General features: G+C 43.1%; 1 protein-coding gene across 1 annotated transcript in view; it reads right to left on the reverse strand.

The window, feature by feature from the left end:
• The window catches only part of ITPKB (inositol-trisphosphate 3-kinase B), an 86,744-nt gene that overhangs the window by 8,742 nt on the left and 52,891 nt on the right, over window positions 1-25,111 (reverse strand). Inside the window, exons 3-5 of the mRNA XM_079969208.1 lie at window positions 5,334-5,433; window positions 4,232-4,445; window positions 473-677 (exon numbers count right to left, since the gene is read on the reverse strand). Coding sequence (XP_079825334.1) covers window positions 473-677; window positions 4,232-4,445; window positions 5,334-5,433 — 519 coding nt within the window. The remainder of the gene's footprint in view (window positions 1-472; window positions 678-4,231; window positions 4,446-5,333; window positions 5,434-25,111) is intronic.

The following is a 25,111-nucleotide window of genomic DNA, read 5'->3' on the forward strand; positions in this document are numbered from 1 at the left end:
GGACTACGGCAGGTGCCTTCTGTCTTGGTCCACCTATCTGTATCTACTTATGTTGTTTATACAGAGGGAGGAGAACGGGTTATGCCTCAATAAAGGGATTACAGGATTTTCATTTTTAAAAATTTTAATTTATACACCACTTTAGATATTTAAAGTATATCTCTATTCAGTGTACAAAAATCTGACTCACAGCTCTTTCTTCTACAAGAGACCTCCCATGCACTCTCTACAACGCACATTCAAAGACTGCCATTTCAGCTTGACAGTGAAAGACCTTGTTTGACCTTGGTGGAACTAGAACTTCATTACAATGCACTCTGCAAAAGTGCTTAAACATCTAGTTTAGCTGCGGGTTGAGTTGCAGTATATCGGGAACTCTATTGACAAAGAAAGAACTCCTGACAAGCACCTTTCTCAGGAAATATTCCACCTATTATCTCTGTTATGCACTGGATAGATTCGAAACCCTCACCTTGATTCCTTCAATCCTGAATCCGAGAGTCGCTGTAGAACTTATTGTTTCCCTCCACTGCATGTATCGGGGCTTGGTTACGGCACGCTGGGCGTTCTCCTCCTCAGTTGGAGCCTCCGGATCGACTTCAATCATCTTTTGATACATGTCCTTCCGTAGGCTTGGCTTCTTCCTGGCCTTTGTTAGTTCTTCCTCCAAGTAGGTTCTGCAGAGAGGACACTAAGTGTGACTCTCACAATCTTTGGAAACTTATCTATCACAGCCAACTGTGGGGGGCAAGTTTTCGGCCTCCCTCATATTTTGATCCTCTAGGATTTCCAGAAACCTGAAAACGAGGTCAGAAACCTTCCACGTACTGCTAGTTAATCTCCTACCAAGACACAGTGGTAGAAACTTGCAACTAACCAGGGCAAAACACCCTAAAAAGAGCAATATCTGGAATGGAAATACATGTGTCGATTTGAGCTAAGAACTTAACAGCAGTCTCTGCCCTGGATCAGGCCAAAGGCTGATCTAGTGCACTGCTCAAACACTTTATATTCTGGAAACCAAACACATGTATTTAACAACATTTATGGAAGGTGCCCATGAATAAAGATCACAGCCTTCTCTTTCAAACAACATGTGGTAAGGCAACCATGAAAGGATAAAATAATTGCATGAGAAGGCCATAAATTATACAGGTGGGTAGTTCTCATGAGCAGTTTGAAATTTAGCATCCTTTCCAGATATAAGGGACACCTGGAATTGTGAATCACTCAGAGGGCATTAATTTGGCAGTATTAATATTGATCACCATCCCCCATTATGATAAAAGTAATGAGTGAGCCACTCTGTGCATCTATTGCCTTCGTCAAATGCTGGGATCCTACAGATTTTTAATTCCATTTGTGATGGGGGGAAAAGGATTCAGAAAAGACACTTTCCCTAAGCATGTCTTCCCCATCTGCCCACTAGAGGTCTCTGCTTTCTATTAGTAACAGCTGCTTGAAATGGCACTAGTCGGGGCACTCTTGGGTCAGCAAAATTTATGCCAGTCACCCTGCAGCGCTTCCTCAAGTTACTTTTTTGCTGCCCCAAACAAGCCTAAATGTTAAGTTCCTGACTCCAATAACGTCTGCTGACTTGGTAGAGATAAGGCTGACTACAGATTTGTAGTCAGTAAATTTGGGAGCCAAACGCATATCCAGACTTTAATGCAAATCTGCTCCCAGCCATGAAAGTTACTAAGCACTTTGCAGCAGGTTTTGTGTCTCGGAAGAAGGGGAAGGCCGAACGGTTGCCTGTAGGCCTTCCGAACAAGAGGAGTGTCAGATATAAAACCATATTCCAAATGTTTCATACAAGCCAGAGGCGAGTGTAGTGGGCAAGGCTGGATAAGACCCTAAAATTAGATGTATACATGGGTGCCTCCATGTATATATCTAATTTAAAATATAAACAACAATAAACCATAAAATAAAATTGCATTTTTTGAAATGAAACAAAACCTGCAATAAGATAGATAATAATGTGGTGGGTTTTTTGTATACTTCCACCTTATATTTGAAAAAAACCTCCCCTTTTTCTAATTGCAAAGTCTTTGATCAGTTCCTCAAAACTAATCTTACATAACACATCTGCTTCTTTACTTAGTAGAGATAAGGCATCCAAACCTGCCTTGTTGCATAGTCGTTCTGTTGGGCTTTTTAATATCTGAGAAAACTGAGAAAATGAACACTCAGCTGAGCAATTTGTGAGCATTAATGTTAAAAGCCCGGCAACCAATATTTGAAATAAAATTCCAAAGCTGACTCGGTTCTTCTCAGCATTCCACGTGCCACACGACAGAGCTTATCCAGTATATATAACGAGAGGCTATATTCCTCTGAATACTAGCCAGAGTTATCACCAACAGGTGTAATCTCCAGTTCCAGATCATCCCCTATTCCCTCCACAGTATACCACGTCACTGAAATTTGGCATAAACTGAAGTAGACCTTAGTCCGTGAAATCTTATGTCATGGATTGGATAGGGAGCCTCTCAATCTAATCCTGGGGACTCTCCTAGGCCCTCCCTGTCCCCAGGTCACATCCCTCATTGACACTATGCTCTCAACTGCTAGACTCTGCCCTTGACCAGTAATACTGCCTCATATTTGTCTGAATGGAGAATTGTGTGCATGTGAAGGCAGCCCTGTATAGGGAAGTTTTTAATGTTTGATGTTTTATTATGTTTTTATATTTGTTCGAAGCCGTCCAAAGTGGCTGGGGCAACCCAGACAGATGGGTGGCGTATTATTATTATTATTATTATTGCCTCTGGCATCACGCATTTCCTGCCATAATAATCTTGTCCGACTCTTTGCTGCTGTTTGTATATAGAAAAGGTATCCTTTGTACCATTAATGAAGCATTTTGGCTCCAGTTTGAATTAGTTGGCCAAGGGTTCTCAAAAAGAATTCAAGTTTCTGTACAGTTGCCACCAGTTTTGAAGTACTCTTGTATAGCAGACCTACAAGTTGCTTCTAGGTCAAACAAACTCCGAGGCAAAAATCTTCCGCTATCTTCTTGAACAAGGATGTACTTTTTTTGGGGAAAAGTACTCGTTAACCCAGCTTAGAATGTTTTTCCATTTGTTCATGCAGTTAATTTGAACTTTGCTTTCCCTCAGCGCAAACAGATTCCAAGCCAAACAGAGCAAACAGCATTTTTCCTCACAACGAGTAAACTCACGATGACACCGGACAGTGAATTTCTTTATCCTGGAAAGGGGGCTGGGAAGAGGGTGGCTCAGTATCTAAATTGCCACTTCAGCTAAAGTTTATCCAGATATGCGGCTCACTGAAGACATTTTCTTCACAGGTAAACATCAAGACTTTCATTTTAATCTCCCACACTTAAATTAATTTTTAATAATAATAATAATCAGGAGACCCCTTTTGCATTTTGTCATGGTAATGTTCAGGAGGAATTTGAGACTGAATGGCAGAATTATACATTTAAGCTTATGAAAATAACCTGACAGACATGATATAGCCCAGCTTATCAGGAATTCCCACAGCCAACCTGGTTTAAATAACCTCGGGTGAGGACTGCACAGCATACATCCTCTGCTGCAATTTACAGCTTACCCACATAACACTATTCAACTGAAAAGTACGGTCTTCTAAGGACATCTTTATTACTATACTTACTTCTGAGCCAAAAGGCCTATAAGACAGAGCAAGCCCTGCCATTAGGGAAAGTTATTTCATTTATTACTTTTGTATTTTTACTGACAACTAGCGGGAGAGGTACTTGTGGGATTTTCTGCCTCAAATGCCAATCATGCATTTTGACTTGGTGCGGAGATAGGGTGCCCTAAGCTGATCTGCCCTCAGGCGGCAAAATGCAATGGAACAGCCCTGCCTATATCTGTGCTAAGCTTGGCTTAGTAGTCAGATCTGCACCATTTTTTAGGAAAAATATGAAGTACGTGGGGTTGGTTTCAAAGTGATACAGCAATATAAAACCAGCCTTTCTTGATACCTGAAATCCATCCCCCCAAATGGCTGGGAAAAGGCTTCACCCTTAGAGCCTAGCTCTAAGGCTGTGTGGCTGCCATCTTCCAAGTAAATGCAGTAACAGAAATGTGTAGCATGATGACCTCATGCTCAGCATTTTCCTGCCTCCCGTGGGGGGGGGGGGCAGAAAGGCATTAGGCACTGCAAGATGAAATCATGCTTCTGAGATTACTGGATAAAGCTGGGGAAGAGGCAGCTACCAAGAAAAACTGACCTGACTCCCATCTTGCAATCCATGACACAGGGAGAGTCAAAGTCAGCCAGGAGATCTTCCATCTGATTGTAACGCTCCCCATCCTTCACTATGTCCCCATGGTAGGCAGGAACATAAGGCTTAAGGACATCATTCATCAAGCGGTCCAAGCAGCGCTGTTCAGACTCGCAGTGCTTCTTCAGTATCCTCCCATTAGCTGCAGCTTTGAAGCTACCTGAGAGACGGAACAAAAAGCAAAGGATAACATTGAGTTTTCCACTGGGTACGGAAAAGGTTTCACACAGGTTTCACTTGTTCCCTGCCTCTAACAAAATGGTTAAGTGCAGTGGCATCAAATAGTATTTCCAGGCACAACGCAGTCATGTTTACTTCAAAAAAGATCCTAGTTAGCAACTCCAGATCATTCAGGGGCACATGCATGTGCACATGTTCAAAAGGGTGAGGTGCTAGAAGATGCTCAGATATGCAAGGGAGTGCTAATACATAATGGAAAACTTTCAGGTTATCTTTAGTGTACCCTTAAACATCAGGCTGAAAGGCTAGGCAACTGGAAAGCCTGGAAAACAGCAGCGAAGTCTGGTTCCTAGGTTAAAATTCTTGGTGAATTTCTCCATTCTAAGGCCAACTCAACAATGGAATAAGCCTCCTTGAAGGTTTTCAAGGCAAAGTTGACAACCATCTGCCAGGGATATATAGTCAGGCTATTCTGAATAAGAGAAGAGTGTTGGCCTGGACTGGATCCCAACAGATTTCTAACACTGTTTGTTTCGGAGCAAAGACTTGCTCTGGTGAGGACATCAGAGCATTTTGATGGCAGAAGTTATGTGCCCTTTTTCTGTGGCTCAGACATTAGCATTCATCCTTGGGCCATCTATTACAGGTGCCATAGATTTCCCGAGGTTTTTACACACCTTAGCATTTGGCTCAAGCCACCCCCATGAAACGACCTAGCGCAGGCACTTATGTTTCAATTTCCAGAAACAATTTGCATTAAGGTAGCTAATTATCTTAATCCACCACCAAGAGACTTCCGAAACACTTTCTCTTTATCAGGCGGGAGTTTCCCTTTGAGATTACACAGCACAACCTAAATCTTCTGTACCTGCGTGCCCTGCTAGCTGGATCCAGGGATATTTCTTCTTGAAGGACATGACGAAAGGAGACCAGTGCACCATGTTCTTGATCTTCCGCCATGACTTGCTCTAGAAAGGGTGAAAAACAATTAAGTATAGTTGACACAAACTGTAATCCCAGTAATATCTGACCTAGAGACAGTGGTTAAATGTGAAAGGGGAAACACTGGTGAAGAACAAGCTGAGGCAGGAAACTAAGTCTATGTTACAATAAGCAGCTAAATAATCCAAGGATTGACCAATCATCTGTTGTGTGCCCCACCTCTGAGGCTATATACAGACGGTCAGTCGTTCACAAATTTGTTATATACATACACACTCATTCAACTTCCTGTTCCTGTGTGAATTTACAGAGATGAGAGAGAGAGAGAGAACGAACAGCTTGCTTCAAAAAGAAAAGGACACCGTCCTATTAATACAAGAAGGGGGGAGGGACACTGAAGAGTGTTCACCTCTTCCTCTTCAGGCAAGAACTGAATTACTGTGCACACGCCCTTGAGAAATTCTCTGCCCTTTTGTATTTGACATTTGTTTTTGCCATGTCCCTGAATCCAGGAACCTATTTTTGTTCTCCTGAGAAAGACATCTGCTTTCGCCATTAGTTCTGAGTACACGAATGTCACTTTGACCAGAGGAAGTACTACCCACAATGATAACAATTTCACCTTTGATTGAGTGTGTCTCTCATGTGTACACATGAGCCCAATTTGGGGTACGGTGGGGTGGGGTGGGGAGAGGCAGAATAGGGCTATGTGCTGCATGAAGAAGTACTTTCTTTTATCTCTCTCAAATCTTTCAATATCACCTTCATTGGATGTCCACAAGTTCGAGTGTTAATGGACAGGGAGAAAAAGCATTTCCTTGGTAACAGAAAACAGGAATAAAATAAAATAAAGTTTTAAATTATACTCCTGTGATTGGGGATGATGACTTTCAGTTACATAATGAAAGAGACATATCGTTCAAACTTGGAAGGATAAAAAATACCCACCATTCATTTCTCAAGAGGCTGAATATCTTACTGCCCTTGCTACATTTGAACATATATCTTGTAATCATCAATCAATCTCTTCTGGATATCTATTTGGACATATGGACTCTGCATGTTTGAATTAGGATTGATGGATTATTTTTACTGTTAGTGTGAGCTGACGTCGTTTCTTTCTTTTTTCTTTCTGTTATATTTGCAACAAAACATATATTTAAAAAGAAACTAGACAGTCTTAATATTAACAAAAGTTGCAATTAATTTTAGGTGGTGTGTAACGGTTCTTGCAACCATAAAAGGTGCATACCCAAGATATTTTTAACTGATTAGCTTTTTCTGTCCTAATTTTAGCAAGATAAAGAGTAAAAGGGCAGATTTCTCCCCCCCCCAAAAAAAACCCCCACCTCTTTTAAACAGAGATGTTGAGTTAAAGGTTACAAGTATGAAATCATGGGATGGTAATAACTGGAAATTAAGAGTGCAATCCTATACTGTACAGACTTATCTGGGTGTAAAGCTTGCTTCAGGGGAGTCTCCTCTTATGGGCAAAGTGGAATGTAGTCCTGCCATGATTCTGTCCCCCACAAACCATCCAGAACCACAGTTCAGTCTTTCTCCTGTCACTCACAACCATATTTACACATTTTCAGGCCTATGACAGCCCAGCCTAAGCCAATCAAAACCATGCATTCTTCCTGTGGATGTTGCTCTTTCGGCATCTGCATAGTTCATTTGCTTCCTAGCTTGTTGCAGTGTGAGTGAGAAAGGGGAAGAAACTCAATTTTATCTCCTTTTTTTGGCCACATTGCAGAGGACAGAGAAGAAGAACTCTCCACAGATTTCCCTGGTTTTAATTTAATCTCTGGAGCGACATGCATAGTTCAATCCTATTAATACTTACTTGGAAGTCGGTCCCGCAGTTATTCAAAAATTTTTTAAAAAACCAACCAACTACGTAGGGTCAGGTACCAAGTTAGCAAAGTTTACAGAAGGAAAGTTTTCCATCCCCTCTCCTCCTGCCACAACCACCTGTGCCCCTGGAAAAGCGTCTCCCTGGAGTCACGAGACTCCGCACAACAATTTGGAGTGCTCTTGGCAAAGAAGAGGAGAATCACCCCAAATTTGCCCAATTCTGGGCAACTCTATCTTTCTCCATCAGCCCACGTTATTCAGGAGGGGCTGTTTGGAGCAAAGGAGGGAGAAGAGGGCAGGCTATTTTTTCCTTCTGTGAGCTTTCTTAAGTGAACTTACTTCAGAACCCAAGCCGTTTAGACTCAAGGAGCAAATAATCTTGAATCAAAGGGCATTATCTATGCATGTGCCACAACCTTCCACAGGCCCTTGGAGTCTCCCGGTCCTTGTGTACATGGGACCACCTGAAATGTGCACGTAAACATTTAGGAGTAGCGATGGCAGGACCCGGGGAGATCAGCCTAGCAATGGGATTCTTTTACAGAACCAAACTGGCAATTTGTCAGCAACCTCTCCTTTCCCTCCACCAAGTCCAGGTTTAGTCAAAAGTTGCAGCCTTGCCAAATTGCTGTCAAATGTTTCTGAAGGCATCTGCCTAGACCAACATGTGCGTTTCCAAGAAGACTGCCAGGAGCACTGTACTTTGGCTCTTTTGTTCTATGCTGGCAGAGAGCACTGTTGGATTCCCCTTTTGCTTTTTTTTTTTGTTTTGTTATTTAAGCAGCCCTTTGCTTTGACTGATGTAAAAAAAAAAATCTCAAAGGAGAGTCTCCAAGGGAATTTGGGCTTCACATCAATAAGACTCAACTTGCCCAGCAGAGGAATCCTCCTACGAAAACACAAACATAAGTCACTCAGTCCCAGGGTAAAAGTGACTGCCAGAGCAGTAACTGCTCTGCAGCCAAGGTTTTGTTTCCTCGGTGGTTAGCAATCATACAGCAAGAGAAAACCTTGAAGCACTTCAAAGCCAGACTGAAATGAAGCAAAGCTACGTCAAGGATAGTACACAAACCATCACGGTACGTTTCCTAAACAATATTGTAAGCAGACTCCTAGCAAAACCAGCCCTTCCCCTTCGAAGTTAGTAATGCCCCAATGATGAGTTAAAGAGTCCTAGTGATACCTATGTTGGGAAACTCTACAAACCATGTGTTAAAAGATGGGGGTGGGGGATGAATGGGATCTTTGTGTGCAGGACACTGAAAAACTCTTTCCCACGGCAGAAGTACGTGTGGAAGAGTAACATTTAAGGATTTCTTATCTGTGCGTCGCCCAATTGTGTGTGACATATGCACACCAGAGCTCATTCCCTGGGAACAGCGGCATTGTGCGCACACAATTGGGCAATGCACAGATAAGGAGTCCTTAAATGTTAACATTTCAGCATATGCTGCTGCCACACTGAAGGATTTTTAAGGCAGTGGCCTCCACACAAGAAAGGTCGACTTTTATATAATGGTTGTGATGAGCCAAAAGGGTACACCCATATTATCAAACAGGGCCAGATTCAATGAGTGGCTATCAAGTTTCCTCAAAAGAAAAGACCAGATCTTAATGGATTTTGAACTTAGGGGCTTTCCATCGGGGGATATTATGAACAACAATAGGATGAAACTTTTGCTTCTTCAAGGCTCAGGCTTACATGGCAGCTGAGTTCTTAAGGGCTACCTCCAGGGGAAGAATTCAGTGCCATGCTTTTCTGATTGTTGCATCAGTGTAAGGCATTTCAGCTTGTCAGACAGAACAATCCCCCTTCTCCTCTACCTGTGCACTCTTCTGGGGGTTCTGGGAATTTTCCTGACACCCCGAACCAATTTCGGGGGCATGGGGAGGGAGGGAGAAGGAGATAAAGCATTTTGTACAGGCTTGCACCGATGTGACGCATTAGTTGAATCTTGCCCTGGGCATTTTTTGCAGGTGCATTCTGCAACATGTCATTGATGCAATAATAGTGCATTAGTAGTGTATTTATACTGGACTATCCACACATCATTCTGCTTTATTACTTGTTCTGCAACACTTCGCCAATGTTACTGCGTTATTGCTGTGTGGAGGGGTGCTCTTGTATCGTAGTTCAACAAAAGCAGGGCAGATGACCCCTCCCTCCATGGAATGTCTGTGGCATAAAAAAAAAAAAACCATGCAGGATTTCAGCAGGACGGCATGGGGCACACACTCTGACTGGAAATGGCCACATGTCCACCACAAAGTTTGCAGGTGCAAAACACTGTTGAATACAGGCCATGTGCAGCTACCCTGATACCATCATGAGTGCAAATGATCATGAATGCGCATTTAAAAAGACGCCTGGAGGGAGCCTCTAGGTCAGCCTTTCATACAGCCCTCCATCACGAAGCTGTTGGGCTACTGCAGCTTCATGCAGAAGTCATCTATCGCATCCCTATAAAAGGGAACTGTGCATTTCAACCAAATCAATGCAACAAGATTGTGAACTAAAACACACGTTTGCTATCCCTGTGTGTTCCTCATTCATAAACAAGGAAGCTTATGAACTTTCTCCCTTCTGAATTTTTGCTTGGATTTGGGGATCCCAAATTAGCTAGTTTTGTTCCTGGAACAGCTCCAAGGAGTTTATGACTTGCTTCTCTTGTAATGCTATAATCTCCTTATGTTGCGGCTGAGCTTCTCATGTCATCTTCAGCTATGCTGGAAAGCCACAAGGAAGCAATTCTCTATTACAGAGAGGTTAGGTTCATACATAAGGGAGCAGTGTGCTTGGGAATTCACCATGGACATTTACAGTCAATCATTGGCTATGGAAGCTTTAGGGGGCCATTAGTTCTCAGAGGAAAAAAGCCCCACATCAGCCCATAGTCCTCAAGAGCTTCATTTGTTAGATTAAAACAAGGACTCGTCACTTGCTCAACTGGTGTCTTTTGAGAGGGCAAAATCTAGCCAAATTTTGAATGGTGCTTTTTTGTTGTTGTTTCATTTCACAATTTATACAATAATAACCTTTCATTCAAAAGCCCTATGAAAGAAATATTGTGCCTGCCTGATAAGAGGTAACACCTCGTTTCTCCTTGTCTTTCCAGAAGACTTTACAGAGAGCCCGTAACTTTGTAAGCTATCAAAAAGTTCTATCTGTCGTCCATGATATATGAACCAACCTCTAAGGTTAGAAGCAGCAATTTGCTGTGCAAACACTTTGCCCTATTGTGTAAAGCGAAGAGATCTAAGAGCATCCAAGAGAGTCCTAAAGGAGGAGACAGAATGTTTGCCTAGAAATGAGTTGACCTATTTTTGTGAGATGACATGGTGCCAGCAGTCATGGCGGAAGGGGGGGGGGTGAGGAGCAAGACCATTTCATGCTTATTAATGAAGGTGGGGGTTTTTTAGGAATGAGTTGAGGTTTCTGCAATGATAGCATCCTCTCTCTTTCCCCCCTCAAAAAATTAAAAAAGCAAAACATCTTCCCTTCCCCACCAAGCAATAAGTTTTGTTTATTGGCTAAGGACATGGAACAGCAGACTACTCTGCCCATTAACAAGCCTTGGCAGGTAGAAACATCTGGCTGAACAGCTCATTGCTGGAAGCACAGCTTCAAGCCTGGCTCCAGTCCTTAGGAATGCTCTCGTTCTGGCACATACAGAATAGCCCTTACAGAGGCTTCAACCCAAGTGGTACATGACCCCAAGGGTGTCAGCTCCAGTTGACAATTGCTCTCTTACAGCAAAGTTTTGTTTTTCCATTGTCCCAATATTGGGCCCCAGACTAGCCATCATTCCTCCATAAATCAGGAAAGAAAGCTCTGCTCTAGCTTTCCAAAATGAAACTTAGAAGATTTTGGTAAATGATAACACAACTAGCAAGTCCAGTCCTATTTTTCATCTGAGTGAGCACTTCAAGCGGCTGATTGCGGGACATGAGACGGATTTGCTGCCTTGCCCCAAGCAGCAAAATGTCTTGGGAGCAGCCCTAACAATCAGTCCATGTGTGCCAGAATGCACACACAGTTACCCGATGTCTGGGAGTCCCCATACCAAAGAGAGGAAGAACCACCACCATATGGACTTCAAGCGTCAGGATGAATTTGACCGTGCTGTGGAGCAACCCACAATCTTTCCTTCAACACAGCAGAAAGGCCTCACAGCTGTCTGAACTGCCAGGACTGAACAAGATGCCAGGGCTTCAAAAGTTCACCTCCTGGCACACATTTCCTTGTAAAAAAGGGGGGGCAAGGGGGAAGGGAGGTGGAATTTTAGCACCTCACTTGCATCTCACATATGCCTTTGAGGGACAGGAAAAGCAAGCATAACTATGCCCTATGTTGCCATTCCTCCACCACCAGCTACTTCCAGCTGGTGAAAACAAGCAGTCACAAGCCATAAAGCCTGGACTGAAGTTAAATCCACACAGATAAGGATGCTCTACAAGCTCATAAGATGTGATGTGTCCGACTTAACTTGCTGGTTCTTTCACCTGGCCTTGCTCCTGCAAGAGAAGATGACTGAAGAACATAAGAAGAGCCTGCTGGACCACTGGACCATTTAGTTCAGCATCCTGTTCTCATAGTAGCCAACCAGATGCTTGTGGGAAACCCACAGGCAGGATCTGAACACAAGAACATTCTCCCCACCTGCAGTCTCTGGCAACTGGTACATGGACCATGGTATATGGAACCATTACTGCCTCCAGCTGCAACCTCTGACAATCTTCTCCTCCATGAATTTGTCCAATTCTCTTTTAAAGCCACCTAAGAGCTCCTTGAGGGACGCAGGTGGCGCTGTGGGTTAAAGCCTCAGCACCTAGGGCTTGCCGATCGAAAGGTCGGCGGTTCGAATCCCTGCGGCGGGGTGCGCTCCCGCTGCTCGGTCCCAGCGCCTGCCAACCTAGCAGTTCGAAAGCACCTCCGGGTGCAAGTAGATAAATAGGGACCGCTTACCAGCGGGAAGGTAAACGGCGTTTCCGTGTGCGGCTCTGGCTCGCCAGAGCAGCGATGTCACGCTGGCCACGTGACCCGGAAGTGTCTCTGGACAGCGCTGGCCCCTGGCCTCTTAAGTGAGATGGGCGCACAACCCCAGAGTCTGTCAAGACTGGCCCGTACGGGCAGGGGTACCTTTACCTTTACCTTTAAGAGCTCCTTGATCTGAAGGCATTAGTAGGTGATAAGGACTGTCTCCATGTGCAAAAATCTCTACCTGCTGACTCTGCTATGCCAATTAAGTACCAACAGCGCATGTGCAGAGGCAGTTGTATGCACGCTTTGTATAATTTTCAAAAAAATAAAAATCCAACTCAGGAAATGCTCAAAAACACACAGGCAATTATAAATTTGCTCGTGTAGTTTTCTGGTTAGGAGTCTGGCCGGAAGAGAAAAGAAAGGAATTGTAAATTCTCAGCAGACACTTTTTTGGATTCTTGCAACAAGTGCTATAGAAATTTTTAATGTGGTTTGCTTGTGGAGTTTTCTGGGATGATCAAAAGAAAGTTATATACGTGTGTGTGTGTGTGTGTGCGCGCGCGTGTGTGCGTGTGTGTCGATATTTATAACCATGCTCCCCCATTCAGGAAGGCACCAGAAATAGTTAAAAGGACCGACAGAAAATAAACGAAAGCACCGAGGAAGTAGTGGGTGTGTATAGGGGAGTAGCAGAAAGTGACAAATGATGCACCCAAAAATTTCATCGAATTGGAAGGGACCATGAGGATCATCTGGTCCAACCCTCTGCAGTGCAGAAATCTTTCACCCAACACGGGGCTCAAACCCACAACCCTGAGATTGAGAGCCTCATGCTCTACCAACTGAGCTATCCTTCAGGTTCACACAAGATGTGTACAAGGGATGCAGGGAAAGAGTGCAAGTGTAAACACAGACAGCATGCTTATCTCTCTCTCTCTCTCTCTGTGTGTGTGTGTGTGTGTGTGTGTGTGTGTGTGTGTGTAAACAGGGAGCTCTTGTACATCTTATTTAATATATGGGATCCACTCAGCTCTTCCTAGCAGGCTTCCATAAAATAAAAGCTGATCTACAAGTACAATGGTACCTTGGGTTACAAACGCTTCAGGTTACATACGCTTCAGGTTACAGACTCCGCTAACCCAGAAATAGTACCTCGGGTTAAAAACTTTGCTTCAGGATGAGAACAGAAATCGTGCTCTGGCGGCGCAGCAGCAGCAGGAGGTCCCATTAGCTAAAGTGGTGCTTCAGGTTAAGAACAGTTTCAGGTTAAGAACGGACCTCCAAAACGAATTCAGTACTCAACCCAAGGTACCACTGTATAGAAGAAGTGTGAGGGGTTGTACCACTTCTGTCATGTATGCGCCACCCCCCTTACCCAGTGAAAAGGGGCTAATGTCATAATCTAACAAGGATCTTGAATTTGTCCAGTGCCTTTCAGATGTTGTTGGGACTCCCAAACCCCATCAGTCGCAGCCAGCCTGCCCATAGTTAGGATAATGGGATTTGTAATCTAGCAACACCTAATTCTAGCCTATTTAAAAAGTCAGAAGTTTGCACATTCTACCACCTCCAAAGTACTGAGTCACATTCTTGGGTTAATTTGAGATGATGCGTAGCAATTGGGATATTGTTGTTGTTTAGTCGTTTAGTCGTGTCCGACTCTTCATGACCCCATGGACCAGAGCACGCCAGGCACTCCTGTCTTCCACTGCCTCCCGCAGTCTGGTCAAACTCATGTTAGTAGCTTCGAGAACACTGTCCAACCATCTAGTCCTCTGTTGTCCCCTTCTCCTTGTGCCCTCAATCTTTCTCAACATCAGGGTCTTTTCCAGAGAGTCTTCTCTTCTCATGAGGTGGCCAAAGTATTGGAGCCTCAGCTTCACGATCTGTCCTTCCAGTGCGCAATCAGGGCTGATTTCCTTAAGAATGGATAGGTTTGATCTTCTTGAAGCCCATGGGACTCTCAAGGGTCTCCTCCAGCACCATAATCCATATGCATTACCTTTCTAATTATGTGGGTCTTTATTTCAAATGGTTAAGTTTTCAGATTTGCACTAGGTACTACATTAGTAACAAAGGAGATTCTACATTTTAGTGGGAGCAATAACTTTTGTGCAGCTAATAGCCTATCCAGTCTTAAAATTGAGGCATTCCACTTTACTGACTTATATCTTGAACTAAGCTACAGACTTGTGAAACTGATACTATCTCCGCTGTAAAAGTCAATTAGTATTTTAAGAGTTTATATTTTAAATAATTCAAGGAGTATCAGTGTTTGCTCTCTCACATTCCCCCAGAAAGAACAGTTCCAAAACACTTCTCAGTACGTACCCATACAGATTATAACAACCGGTTTTAGAAATATGTCTGTATTAATTTTTTTACAAATAAAAGAGACTCTTAAAACCAAGTACTGCTGAGCAACCTTGACCTTTTAATTCCTTTCAAGGCCTTTTAATTCCCTGTGGTTTATATTTGACATTAGCTACGTTAGTGTTTGGACAGCACTTTAATGATTTAAAGTGCTATTTGAAGTTTTATTGTTTTGCAAACTTCAGGAATGGAAACTGCAAATGCTGGTAAGTGTGCTAAAGAGCTCGTCATGGCCACTGGAGCTTCTGTTAAGTCAAACAGATTGTCTGCTGAGCTTCTAACAGGGATCTAGCTCCAGATATTGCTGGTCTACAGCTCCTGCCATCCCTCTTGAATTTCCCATTAGCCTCTAGAGGACCACAGGTTGCCCATCCCTGCTGTATATGGACAAGGCAAGAGAACCCCATTTATTTTCTTCATTTCCATCCAGATCATGAGTTGAAAGACTTATACAACATTTTTTTATATAAACACAGTGGAGGGGTGCACAAACATGTTTCTCTCAACATCCATCTCAGAGTTTTGCTGCAGGTACCATGTGTAATACAAGCGACTCCCCATTTATGCAGCAGTTGTGTTCTGGGCCCCTACGTGCATAAGCAAATATCACGTTAAGTGGAGACCATGCTCTAAACCCCCATTAAGCAACCTCTCTGCCACTCTTTCTCCAATCCATATAAAAAATACTGTATCCAAAAATACCTACAACTAGAATTGAAGCTCTGGGGCTGGCTGGAGGATGCACAGAAAACCAGCGGTTGTACTACTTTTCCTTATCATTGGCAATTCATCCTCCTAAAGAAGAATACTCTGAAGAAGGCTCTCAAGGTCTTACAAGCAACTAGACTCATAAGGGGAAGAAATTGTCTTTAAAGATGTTAACCTAGTACTAATCTAACAGCCTTTGAAAAGGTAAGGAAAAGCACCTCAAGAGGACCCTAGTATCAGCACAAAACTAATATATTCTTGCTTTCAAATACTCTCAGAACAAACCAGCCAGCATTCTTTACTGGCCACAGCTACAAACCAACATTCAAAGGAAGTCCTCATATGAGGTCGCAAAGGTGCTGTGGAGGTCAGGGTTCTCCACAAAGGGACCCGGCTGATGCATTAGATATAACATATAATGAAAAATAATTCCTGGCCATTGCTGTCACACACTTCTCCAAATACTGCAGTGGATTCAAGAGGGCACTTAAGCTGCATACCTGCTACGATAAGAGTAATGCAAACACACACCTTCTATTGCAAGCAGATTGCATGGTTCCAGAATCTCTAGCCACAACTATAATCATTTCCATCTTGCCTGGATTAAAGTTAAACTTGTTAAGGCACATCTATCCAACCACAAGCTCCAGTTACTAATTCACAAAAGATACAGCTGCTGCCAGCTGCTTTGCTAAAAGAAAAAGAAAGGTGGATTTTATTATATTAATTACATCAAATCTCAAATGTACGGACAATCTCTTATTGCAGCTTCTTATAGACATTAAAGCATAGGTGACAAAATTTGATTCTGTCCCACCTGCTACATCGGCCATGAGACAGAGGAAGTCTCTCTGCTGATGACCTTATGTGCTTGCTTTTAAAAAAAAAAAGCAACACAAAATCAGTCCAGTGCCAAACCTTCAACCCTGACCCTATCATATGTTCCAGATGATACAATATTTCCTTTTTTGATAGATTTACAAGCTTGGTGGATCAGGGGAATGCTGTGGACATAGTGTATCTTGATTTCAATAAGGCTTTTGACAAAGTCCTCTATGATATTCTTGTGAAGCTGGTAAAATGTGGACTGGACAAGATAACTGTTAGGTGGATTTGTAGCTGATTGACTGACCAACCCCAGAGTGCTCATTAATGGTTCTGTGTCATCCTGCAAAAAAGTGACAAGAGGGGTGCTGCAGGGTTCTGTGATGCAAAACCAATGCTATTCTAGGCTGCCTCATATCTAGGCTGCATCTAGACATGATAGGCATCTTCAAATATCTAAATGGTTGTTGCATGGAAGATAGAGCAATCTCCTCTCCCCCCCCCCCTCCATGTATGATCTAGCTGAGATTCCTGCATTGCCAGGAGTTGAATCAGATGACACTCAGGGTCTGTTCCAACTCTACAGTTCTATGATTCTATGTCATGTTGCAGTGTCAAACGCTAATGAACGTTTTTTTTAAAAGCTTTCCTCTCTCTCCTCTTTCTGTGTGCCCCCAAATTGGCTCTAAGGGGTGCCAGGAGAAACCCTAGAACAGCAGGGGAGGAGAGAAGGGCTCATTCCATCTGGCAAACCGAAATGCTTGCATACAGAACTACTGGAAAAATGCAATGTTGAATTCCACCCTATTACATCAGTCCCTTTTGGCACTGAACTGTCACTGGCTGTGCACTAACAAGCTTTCCCAGACTCCCTGCTTTAGGAACAGTCCATCAAGTATGAAACTAAGTTGATCTAGCAAGCTTTACACTAGTGTACAGAAAACAGGAACAAAAATCTTGCAACCCTACCCATAACATGGTACAAATAGAAACAGTATTGTAATAGAAAGTTCCTGCTCAGTTGATCACAATAGCACAGGAGAAGTTAAAACATTTCTGTTTCAGAAGTGATGCAAGTTGTCTTGGGAGAACTGACAGAACTATGACTTGCATGGAATATTTCTAGTTAACCTTGCATACAGCAGAACTCGAGTAAAAACAAAAGAAGCTAATATTCATCAGTTTATATCCCATCTTTTGGCCTGGTTCAAAACAACAAGCTTGTTTACAGGTGGGACTCAGGTATGGTGCTCTCATTTGTGCGCACTCATCCCATATTTTTAGGGCTTAATGTATCAGAACCAGTACCTTATATTGTGGCTGAAAAGCTAAGTAACACCCAATAAAATTCCTTGGGAACTGGAATGAAGTGAATGTAGTAGTTAGTCCTGGCCAACAGCCAGGATGCCACATTTATAGCCAAATGTCCAGTTGATGTATAATTGTGGTCAGACCATCTTAGGACAAGGGTAGTCAACATGGTGCTCTCCAGATGTTGTCAGACTACAACCCCCATCAGCCCCAGCCAACATGGCCAATGGTCAGGGACGATGGGAGTCGTAGTACAACAACATGAAAGGCCCTATGTTTTCCACCTGTACTGTAGGAGAAGACAGAGCTGGCAAACCAAAGCTAGCTAAAGACAGTCCTGGCAACAGATGCCACTTGAGCATCCAGATGTAATGCTAGGTCTAGGAGCACACCACAACCACCACCAAATTATACTCAAGTCAGAAGTAGCTCCCATGTATATCTACATGGATGGTAAGCTGAGAAACCACAGCTAATTATGAAACCTAGGTGCAGGCACGCAGTATGGTTGTATGGTAAATCCATAACAAGGAAAGCTGCCTTTACTTTGCCCCTTTGAGTCATCCATCTCTTGAAAGTAAACAAATCATGTTCAGAAATTCTCAGCACAAAGCAATTTGATTTGATTTCTGGAGTCTAAATCAAGACTTCTGGGAAGTCATCATATGTCAAATATCTACCCAAAATCTTGGGGGTGGGGGACTAAATGTTCTTGCATACAACAGGAAATTGTAGTTTTAAAAATATGAAGCTGTTCACGTTGTAAACCTGAAACAAGGAAATCATTTACACTTTTGTATATTCAGGATCTTCCCCTAAGGCATTTACAAGGAGGATAAGAGTACATTTTTCAGCTTTAGTAGATCTTATGCCGACCCATTAGATGTGGTAAAGAAATTATTCTCTAACCTAAAGAGGAAACAGTCACTGGAAACAGGAAAGTGGAATGTTTCAGCATTAATAATAGAAAAGCATTCAAAATACGTGCAGATGCCTGCAGAGTTGCAAAACAATGCTGAGATAACAGTCCAGGAACCATTCTTGCACAATCTATTATTCTGCGTAGGGTGTGCCCATTGTTATTTATTTATCCATTAGTATCTGGGCCTTCCGCTACAGAGTTTAAGGAAAGTAACATGGAATTTTCCCATTTTATCATCTCAGCAACCCTGTGAGGTAGGTTATTGCTGAGAAACAATGACTTGCCCAAACCTACCAAGAGAGCTTTATGGCTGAACAAAAATGTGAACACAGTTCTCCCAATAGACTAATACATCAAAAGCAAAACAGAACATCTGAGCCTCACTTCCATTTTTTGGTCAATTTAAACATGCAGCAGGTAGTCGGATAAATTTCTTAATGTTCCCCCATCTAATCACTATTAATAATGATAATAAATTCACCCCATTAAAAGCTGAAAGACAGCTCACCAGGAGGAAAGGCCCATCTGAGCCTCTTTCCTGCTATGTTATTTTCTACTTGTGGGGAGTTCTTAAAACTTTTTAATGCTTCCATATGTAATCTGCCAACCTGATGCAGCATAACTTGGGCAAAGGGAAAGAGATCAATGTGTCTGCATATAGTGACATGGCGCTTTCCAAGTAGTGGAGCAATTCCTTTCTATCATACTAAGGCTGTACATTTGTGAAGCCATACGGAGGAAGATGATTATCAAAAGGATACAGCCTTAGGGCTTAGCTTCTTACAGAAAACATCCTGTCTGCATTATGCCCTCATAGCTTTATTGGGGCAGTATTTTGGAAACTCCAGCATATGACTGCTCAGTTATTATTGAATCATAAAACTGTAGAGTTGGAAGGGACCCCAAGGGCCATCTAGCCCAACCTCTGCAATCTCAACTAAAACAGGTGGCCATCCAACCTCAGCTTAAAAACCTCCAAGGAAGGAGAGTCCACCACTATCTGAGGGAGACTGTTCCACCACCAAACAGCTCTTACCAACAGAAAATTCTTCCTGATGTTGAGTTGGAATCTCTTTTCTTGTAACATGAATCCACTGACTCTAGTCCTACCCACTGAAGCAGGAGAAAACAAGCTTGCTCCACCTTCCATGTGGCAGACCTTTCGATATTTGAAGATGGCTATCATATCTCCTCTCAGTCTCCTCTTATCCAGGTTTAACATAACTCCCTCAACTGTTGCTCATAAGGCTTGGTTTCTAGACCTTTGGTAATCTTGGTCACCCTTCTTTGCACATGTTCTAGCTTCTCAATATCCTTCTTAAATTGTGGTGTCCACAACTGGCCACAGTACACCAGGTGTGGTCTGACCAAGGCAGAATAGAACAGGACTATTATGTCCCTTGATATGGACACTATACTTCACTGGACACTATATTGTGTATGGATTACGGTAGCAGGATAAGAATGGGATGGGTTGCATGGTGTAATGGACACAGCATCAAGTTTGGATGTGAAAAAAAAGATGTTCTGCTCACCAGTCACTGTCTCATCGTAGTCTCTCATTTTTGTGAGGCTAAGGGTAACCAAAGCACTTTATCCACTAAAAAATCAGAATGAAAGGAATCTGAATTCTACACTCTTTCTTTCTATAGGGAGCTATAGATGGATGTCAAATGCAAGCAACTCTGCAGTTACGGTCAAAGCATTGTATGTGGAGATGTCTGTTTTTACAAAAATAGAAAGTCACAAACTACTGAACTCCCCAATTGTTTCCAGCTTCCTGTTACTGGAGATTTACTACAAAACAATTTAAACAACTCTTCATCTGCATTGTTAAGCTAGCAACAGGAAATGCTACTGCCGGTTGTTGTTTTTTTAAAGAGGCTTAACCCCTGCACCAACAATCGGCTGTTGAACATTTTCTGCTTTGTTTGAAAAGCCAGTTAAATTCTTGGCATAGCTTGTAAAGTGATCCTCTGCTGGCACAGAGCTGGCCACAGCGACATCAGGAAGCCCTGGTATTTCCCTGTTCTCCGGCATCTTTCGAGGGGGACACGAAATCGCACCATCAGGCCTGTGCAAAAACTGACAGGCAAACTTGCCTATTAAGAAGTTCCATGCAGTGACTGGTTGCTAAGCTACCGCATGACGTCCAGGCAGGCCCCGTTTCTACATTTTTCCATTACATTGTCCTCAGTCAAGCTAGCTAGCCTGAACAGGAGGAGTCCCTCAAACAAGTTAGCTCTCTATAGAGATCAGCAAGAGATTACAAAAGCCCTGCAGCGCATTAGCTGCCTGATCACATGAATTTAAGCTTAGGAGTATGACTTGTGGGCACAGCGTGACAGACAATGCACTTGTTGCGTTGTACCCAACTTCTGTTTCCAAACGTGTAGTAAGTGGAACGATGGGGGTCATACTGTGGCTCCAGTGTTAACAGAAGCTGAAGGAAAACATATTGTTGGGATTTCAGAAGTACAAGTTCTCCTAGTATGGAGCTCACAACAAGGGATGAGGGTAGGGTTGCCACCCGTCCCTAGAAAAATGTGATCAGTGTTTTTTTTTAGGGGGGAGGGGAACCTTTTGAGGACATACTTAGATTCTAAAGCATCTTTGGCATACATTGTGTACAGACAAAACAAAGGGATGTTACAATCTGGTTTGGACGAAAGAACTCAAGTTCTTCCATTTTATACGGACTGGTCCAGTATAGCTCGCCAGAGCTCAGTAAAACTTAAGAAGTGCCCTTCTGACAGGTGGAAGAGGAGGAAGAAAAGCAGCAAGTCCCTTTGAAGTCATGCACAATACACTTCCCTCAACAGCTGTTCACATCTGGGATGAGGCCAATGGTGTCTACATCAAAATGCACGGCATCCACACAACTCATGTATTAAAATAAATACGTGGTTCTGAATGCCCAGACATACTTGGAAATTTGAGTGAAGATCTGCAGAGGAAAAGCTGTTCTGCCTCTCATATGTAAAGCAGTACATTTTTAAAAGCTGGAAATTAAAAGCTACATTTGCATAGCTTTCCCCCAAAGCACAGATTTGAATATGCTGTTTGTCCAGCTGTGTAAACACCAAGGCCAGAAAGCCTTCCCCTGCCCGGCTGCTCATATACCTGTAAGATAGGATGTATATCTTCGGAATGGAGAGAGATTATAGCAAGAGGTATTTGAATTATAAATACTACTGCAGCAATATGAATTACAAATATTCCTATTAAAGAGTAGGCAATATTGCTTAGGAATTGTAAAGCAGGCAACAGTGCCTCTCTCTCCAAATAAAATCCTTTAGCTACAACCACAATGTTATGAGGATTGTCTTGCTGACTCAGACAAAGGGTCAGTTCTTCCCTCACTGGCCTCCACCACACTATCAGTGGGAAGCTCCCAAGCATGGCACAATGTAGATATGCCCTGCCCCCAGTAATCAGAAGTACATGCCAATGTCAGAAAGGGGGACAGGGACTGGGGGCTGTTTACATTCTCTCTCGCTTGCTGCATATTCCTCACTTTGTAATTTGTCCTTGTGATAAAGGTTCACACAGTCAAAACACATTGGATTCAACAGCAGGTGGAATTGCCAAAGTCAATTTTCCTGGAACCTCACACTCCCTTTTCATTTATTATTTTTTAATTGCCAAGTGCATAAAACTGAATGTGCACAAGTTAAATGCATGTAAGTTGTGAGTTAGGGGTGCGGGTGGCAGTGTGGGTTGAACCACAGAGCCTAGGACTTGCTGATCAAAAGGTCAGTGGTTCGAATCCCCTCGACGGGGTGAACTCCCGTTGCTTGGTCCCTGCTCCTGCCAACCTAGCAGTTTGAAAGCACGTCGAAGTGGAAGTAGATAAATAGGTACCGCTCCAGCAGGAAGGTAAACGGTGTTTCCGTGCGCTGCTCTGGTTCACCAGAAGCGGCTTAGTCATGCTGACCACATGACCCGGGAGCTGTACACCGGCTCCCTCGGCCAATAAAGCGAGATGAGTGCCACAACCCCAGAGTCGGCCACGACTGGACCTAATGGTCAGGGGTCCTTTTAAGTTGTGAGTTACCTGTATTTTCACAGCTACCTCTTTCAACAAAATATACTTTTCATTTGCTTTAGACTTCCTAGATTTCTCATGCTGCAATATCAACACATCTACCAATGTATTTCCAGTAGAAAAAGAGTCAGCTTGTCATGGAACAGTATATATCATTTTTAGGCAGTTGAAGCAGCCTTAGTAAAGGCCCACGGGGGCCACTGCTAATCCACTAAAGCATTTGCCTTCTACAGATGAATAAATCAATATACACAAATGAACTGACAGCATGCATTTGCAACTGAAACTGGTGTAAGTTTATTTGCAAGTTAACTCCAACAATCAGACAACTGGAAGAAAATCACCCATTTTGTCACTTCAGAGACTGCAATGGAAGGCTACACTTCAGTAAGACTTCCAGAAATACAATAGTCATTAAATCCTTGATTTTTTTATTCTTTTTTATTTTACAAATTTATAAATGGCTTCACAACCTAAAGTCATCAAAATAGTGTACAAGTTAAAATGACAATTAAAACCATTCATACAAACTGTAAAAACAATAAAACAATTTCTACAGGTGCACAGTTGATATTCCATAAATGACTGGGCCACACCTCAGAGAAAACGCAGAAGGCTGGATGGATCTGCAATTCGAAAAGCCTTGTTTCTAGTACAGTGGTACCTCGAGTTACAAATGCCTCAGGTTACAAATGCTTCAGGTTACAAACTCCGCTAACCTGGAAGAGTTACCTCAAGTTGAGAACTTTGCCCCAGGATGAGAACGGAAATCGTGTGCCAGCAGCGCAGCGGCAGCAAGAGGCCCCATTAGCGAAAGCATGTCTTTAATTAAGAACCGTTTCAGGTTAAGAACAGACCTCCGGAACAAGTTAAGTTCATAACTAGAGGTACCACTGTACAGCTTAAGTACCCCTCTGGGACATGCAGTGCTCTCAGCAGTTCCTCATCTGAGGAGCACGGTTGCCAAACAGGGATATATGGAGCAAGGTGGTGCCTTAGGTAACATGGACCGGAGTGAGAAGTAGTGAGGAGGCTCAAGAGTTTCCTGGGTTGTTATATTAATCAGCTGTGGTGTTTGTTGGCATTTGCCTGACTCAAGAGTCAATGGAGTGTGCCTCTGGGGATGAAGTCAAACTGCTGGAGAATCAGAGTGTCTGCAGAGACTGGTAACTTGCAACTGCTGCCTCCTGAGCTGTTTTTGTTGCGTTGGCAGTATTGAAGTAACCTCCTCGGGGCACAAGTCTGGGCTGTGTGCATGGAGACCCTGGGTTGCCCAGATGACAGGACCCTCCTCTCAGCCTCACTGATCTAGTCCAGAGGAAAGCAGAGCAATTTGGCACCAGCTTGGTTGCATGAGTTGCCGGAAGGAGCCATCCAACCATCTTAGGGACTCAACTCCAGATTTGTTTGGGGTTTACTCCTTAGCCCTTTCAAGGGCTAAGATGTCCCACAAGGCAGCAGGTGTGGATTTTTCAGATTTACTCCCAAAGCCTTTCTCACGAATGAGTATAGGCAGCAGAGATTTAGGATCAGTTTTCCTTCTCTTAGATGGGCTACCTTCCCAGGTTGACAAGCCTCACCTGCCCCATATTTCCCTCTACAGCACATGCAGTACCAGCCTTCTTGACCGTCAAACCCACTACTGGTCTTGTCCATTCAATCCATCAGAGCCTATCTTCACATGCAGAAGAAGTCCCTAACTCACCAAGGGTTTGAGACCCATTGGCTAGCCTCACCTGGTTTAGCTGGTCAATCAAAGCCCATTTCTCAGGGTGTGGCTGCTGTTGTATGCTGGCAGCTACTAGGGGCCACAGGTAAGAGCTGAGTGCAGAGTGGGGACCAAAAGTGGACAAACTACCCCAGAAGGAGCAAGTCATGTCTCCCAAGAGAGGTTCTACCCCTCCCCTAGCACCTGATACATTGGGGGCATTAAACATAGATATTTTTACAGCAACACCAAGATGTAACTACAGTATTAGAAAGAAAATGTTAGAATTTTATGTTTTATAAAATAGTATCAAGCAGAACACTTGATGAGCAGTTCTGTACATCGTTATGGGCATGCTCAATTTATGTGGGGTTTATTTCACAATAGCAGCTCAGGGCCACTTCTGTTGCATGCAATTAGCTAAGGTTATTGGTAGATGAAAGATTGCAAGCACAATTAAGTTCATGCTGAAAGCAATGTTTAATTTTAGTTCAGGCTCAGCTCTTTGCCTCATCTGTTTTGGAAACACATAGCTCAGCTCCAAGAAATGCAACATAATGAAAAATGCCTCTGATTATGTGCAGAATGCCTTCTCCTCTCTGTTGAGTAACCATACCAGCCCACAAGCATCTGGGAATAAACTTTCTAAATAAGAATTTGAGCCTTTCAGGCAATATAAGCCCTGGAACACTGTATGAAGAAAGTGCTGCTCAGCATGACTATGATTCAAGACTGTGCACAGAGGAGGAAATGAGGATAAGGTTGCAGAAGTACTCAGAGGGTAGAAATTTGCAAGGTCTGGAGTGGTCCTGACCTTCCTGAACTTGATCTTTGGTCTTTTACCAGTCTGCAGTATCGTGAGCAAAAGTGAACCATTATTAGGCCCAGCTCTATCTCCCAGCAATGTCTGAAGCATGCAAGGCAAAAGCAGTCCATTTTCACCTTGCATACCCCAGTTAATGCATTCC

The sequence above is a fragment of the Podarcis cretensis genome (genome assembly GCF_951804945.1).
Source record: "Podarcis cretensis genome assembly, chromosome: 3".
NCBI classification, from domain to species: domain Eukaryota; kingdom Metazoa; phylum Chordata; class Lepidosauria; order Squamata; family Lacertidae; genus Podarcis; species Podarcis cretensis.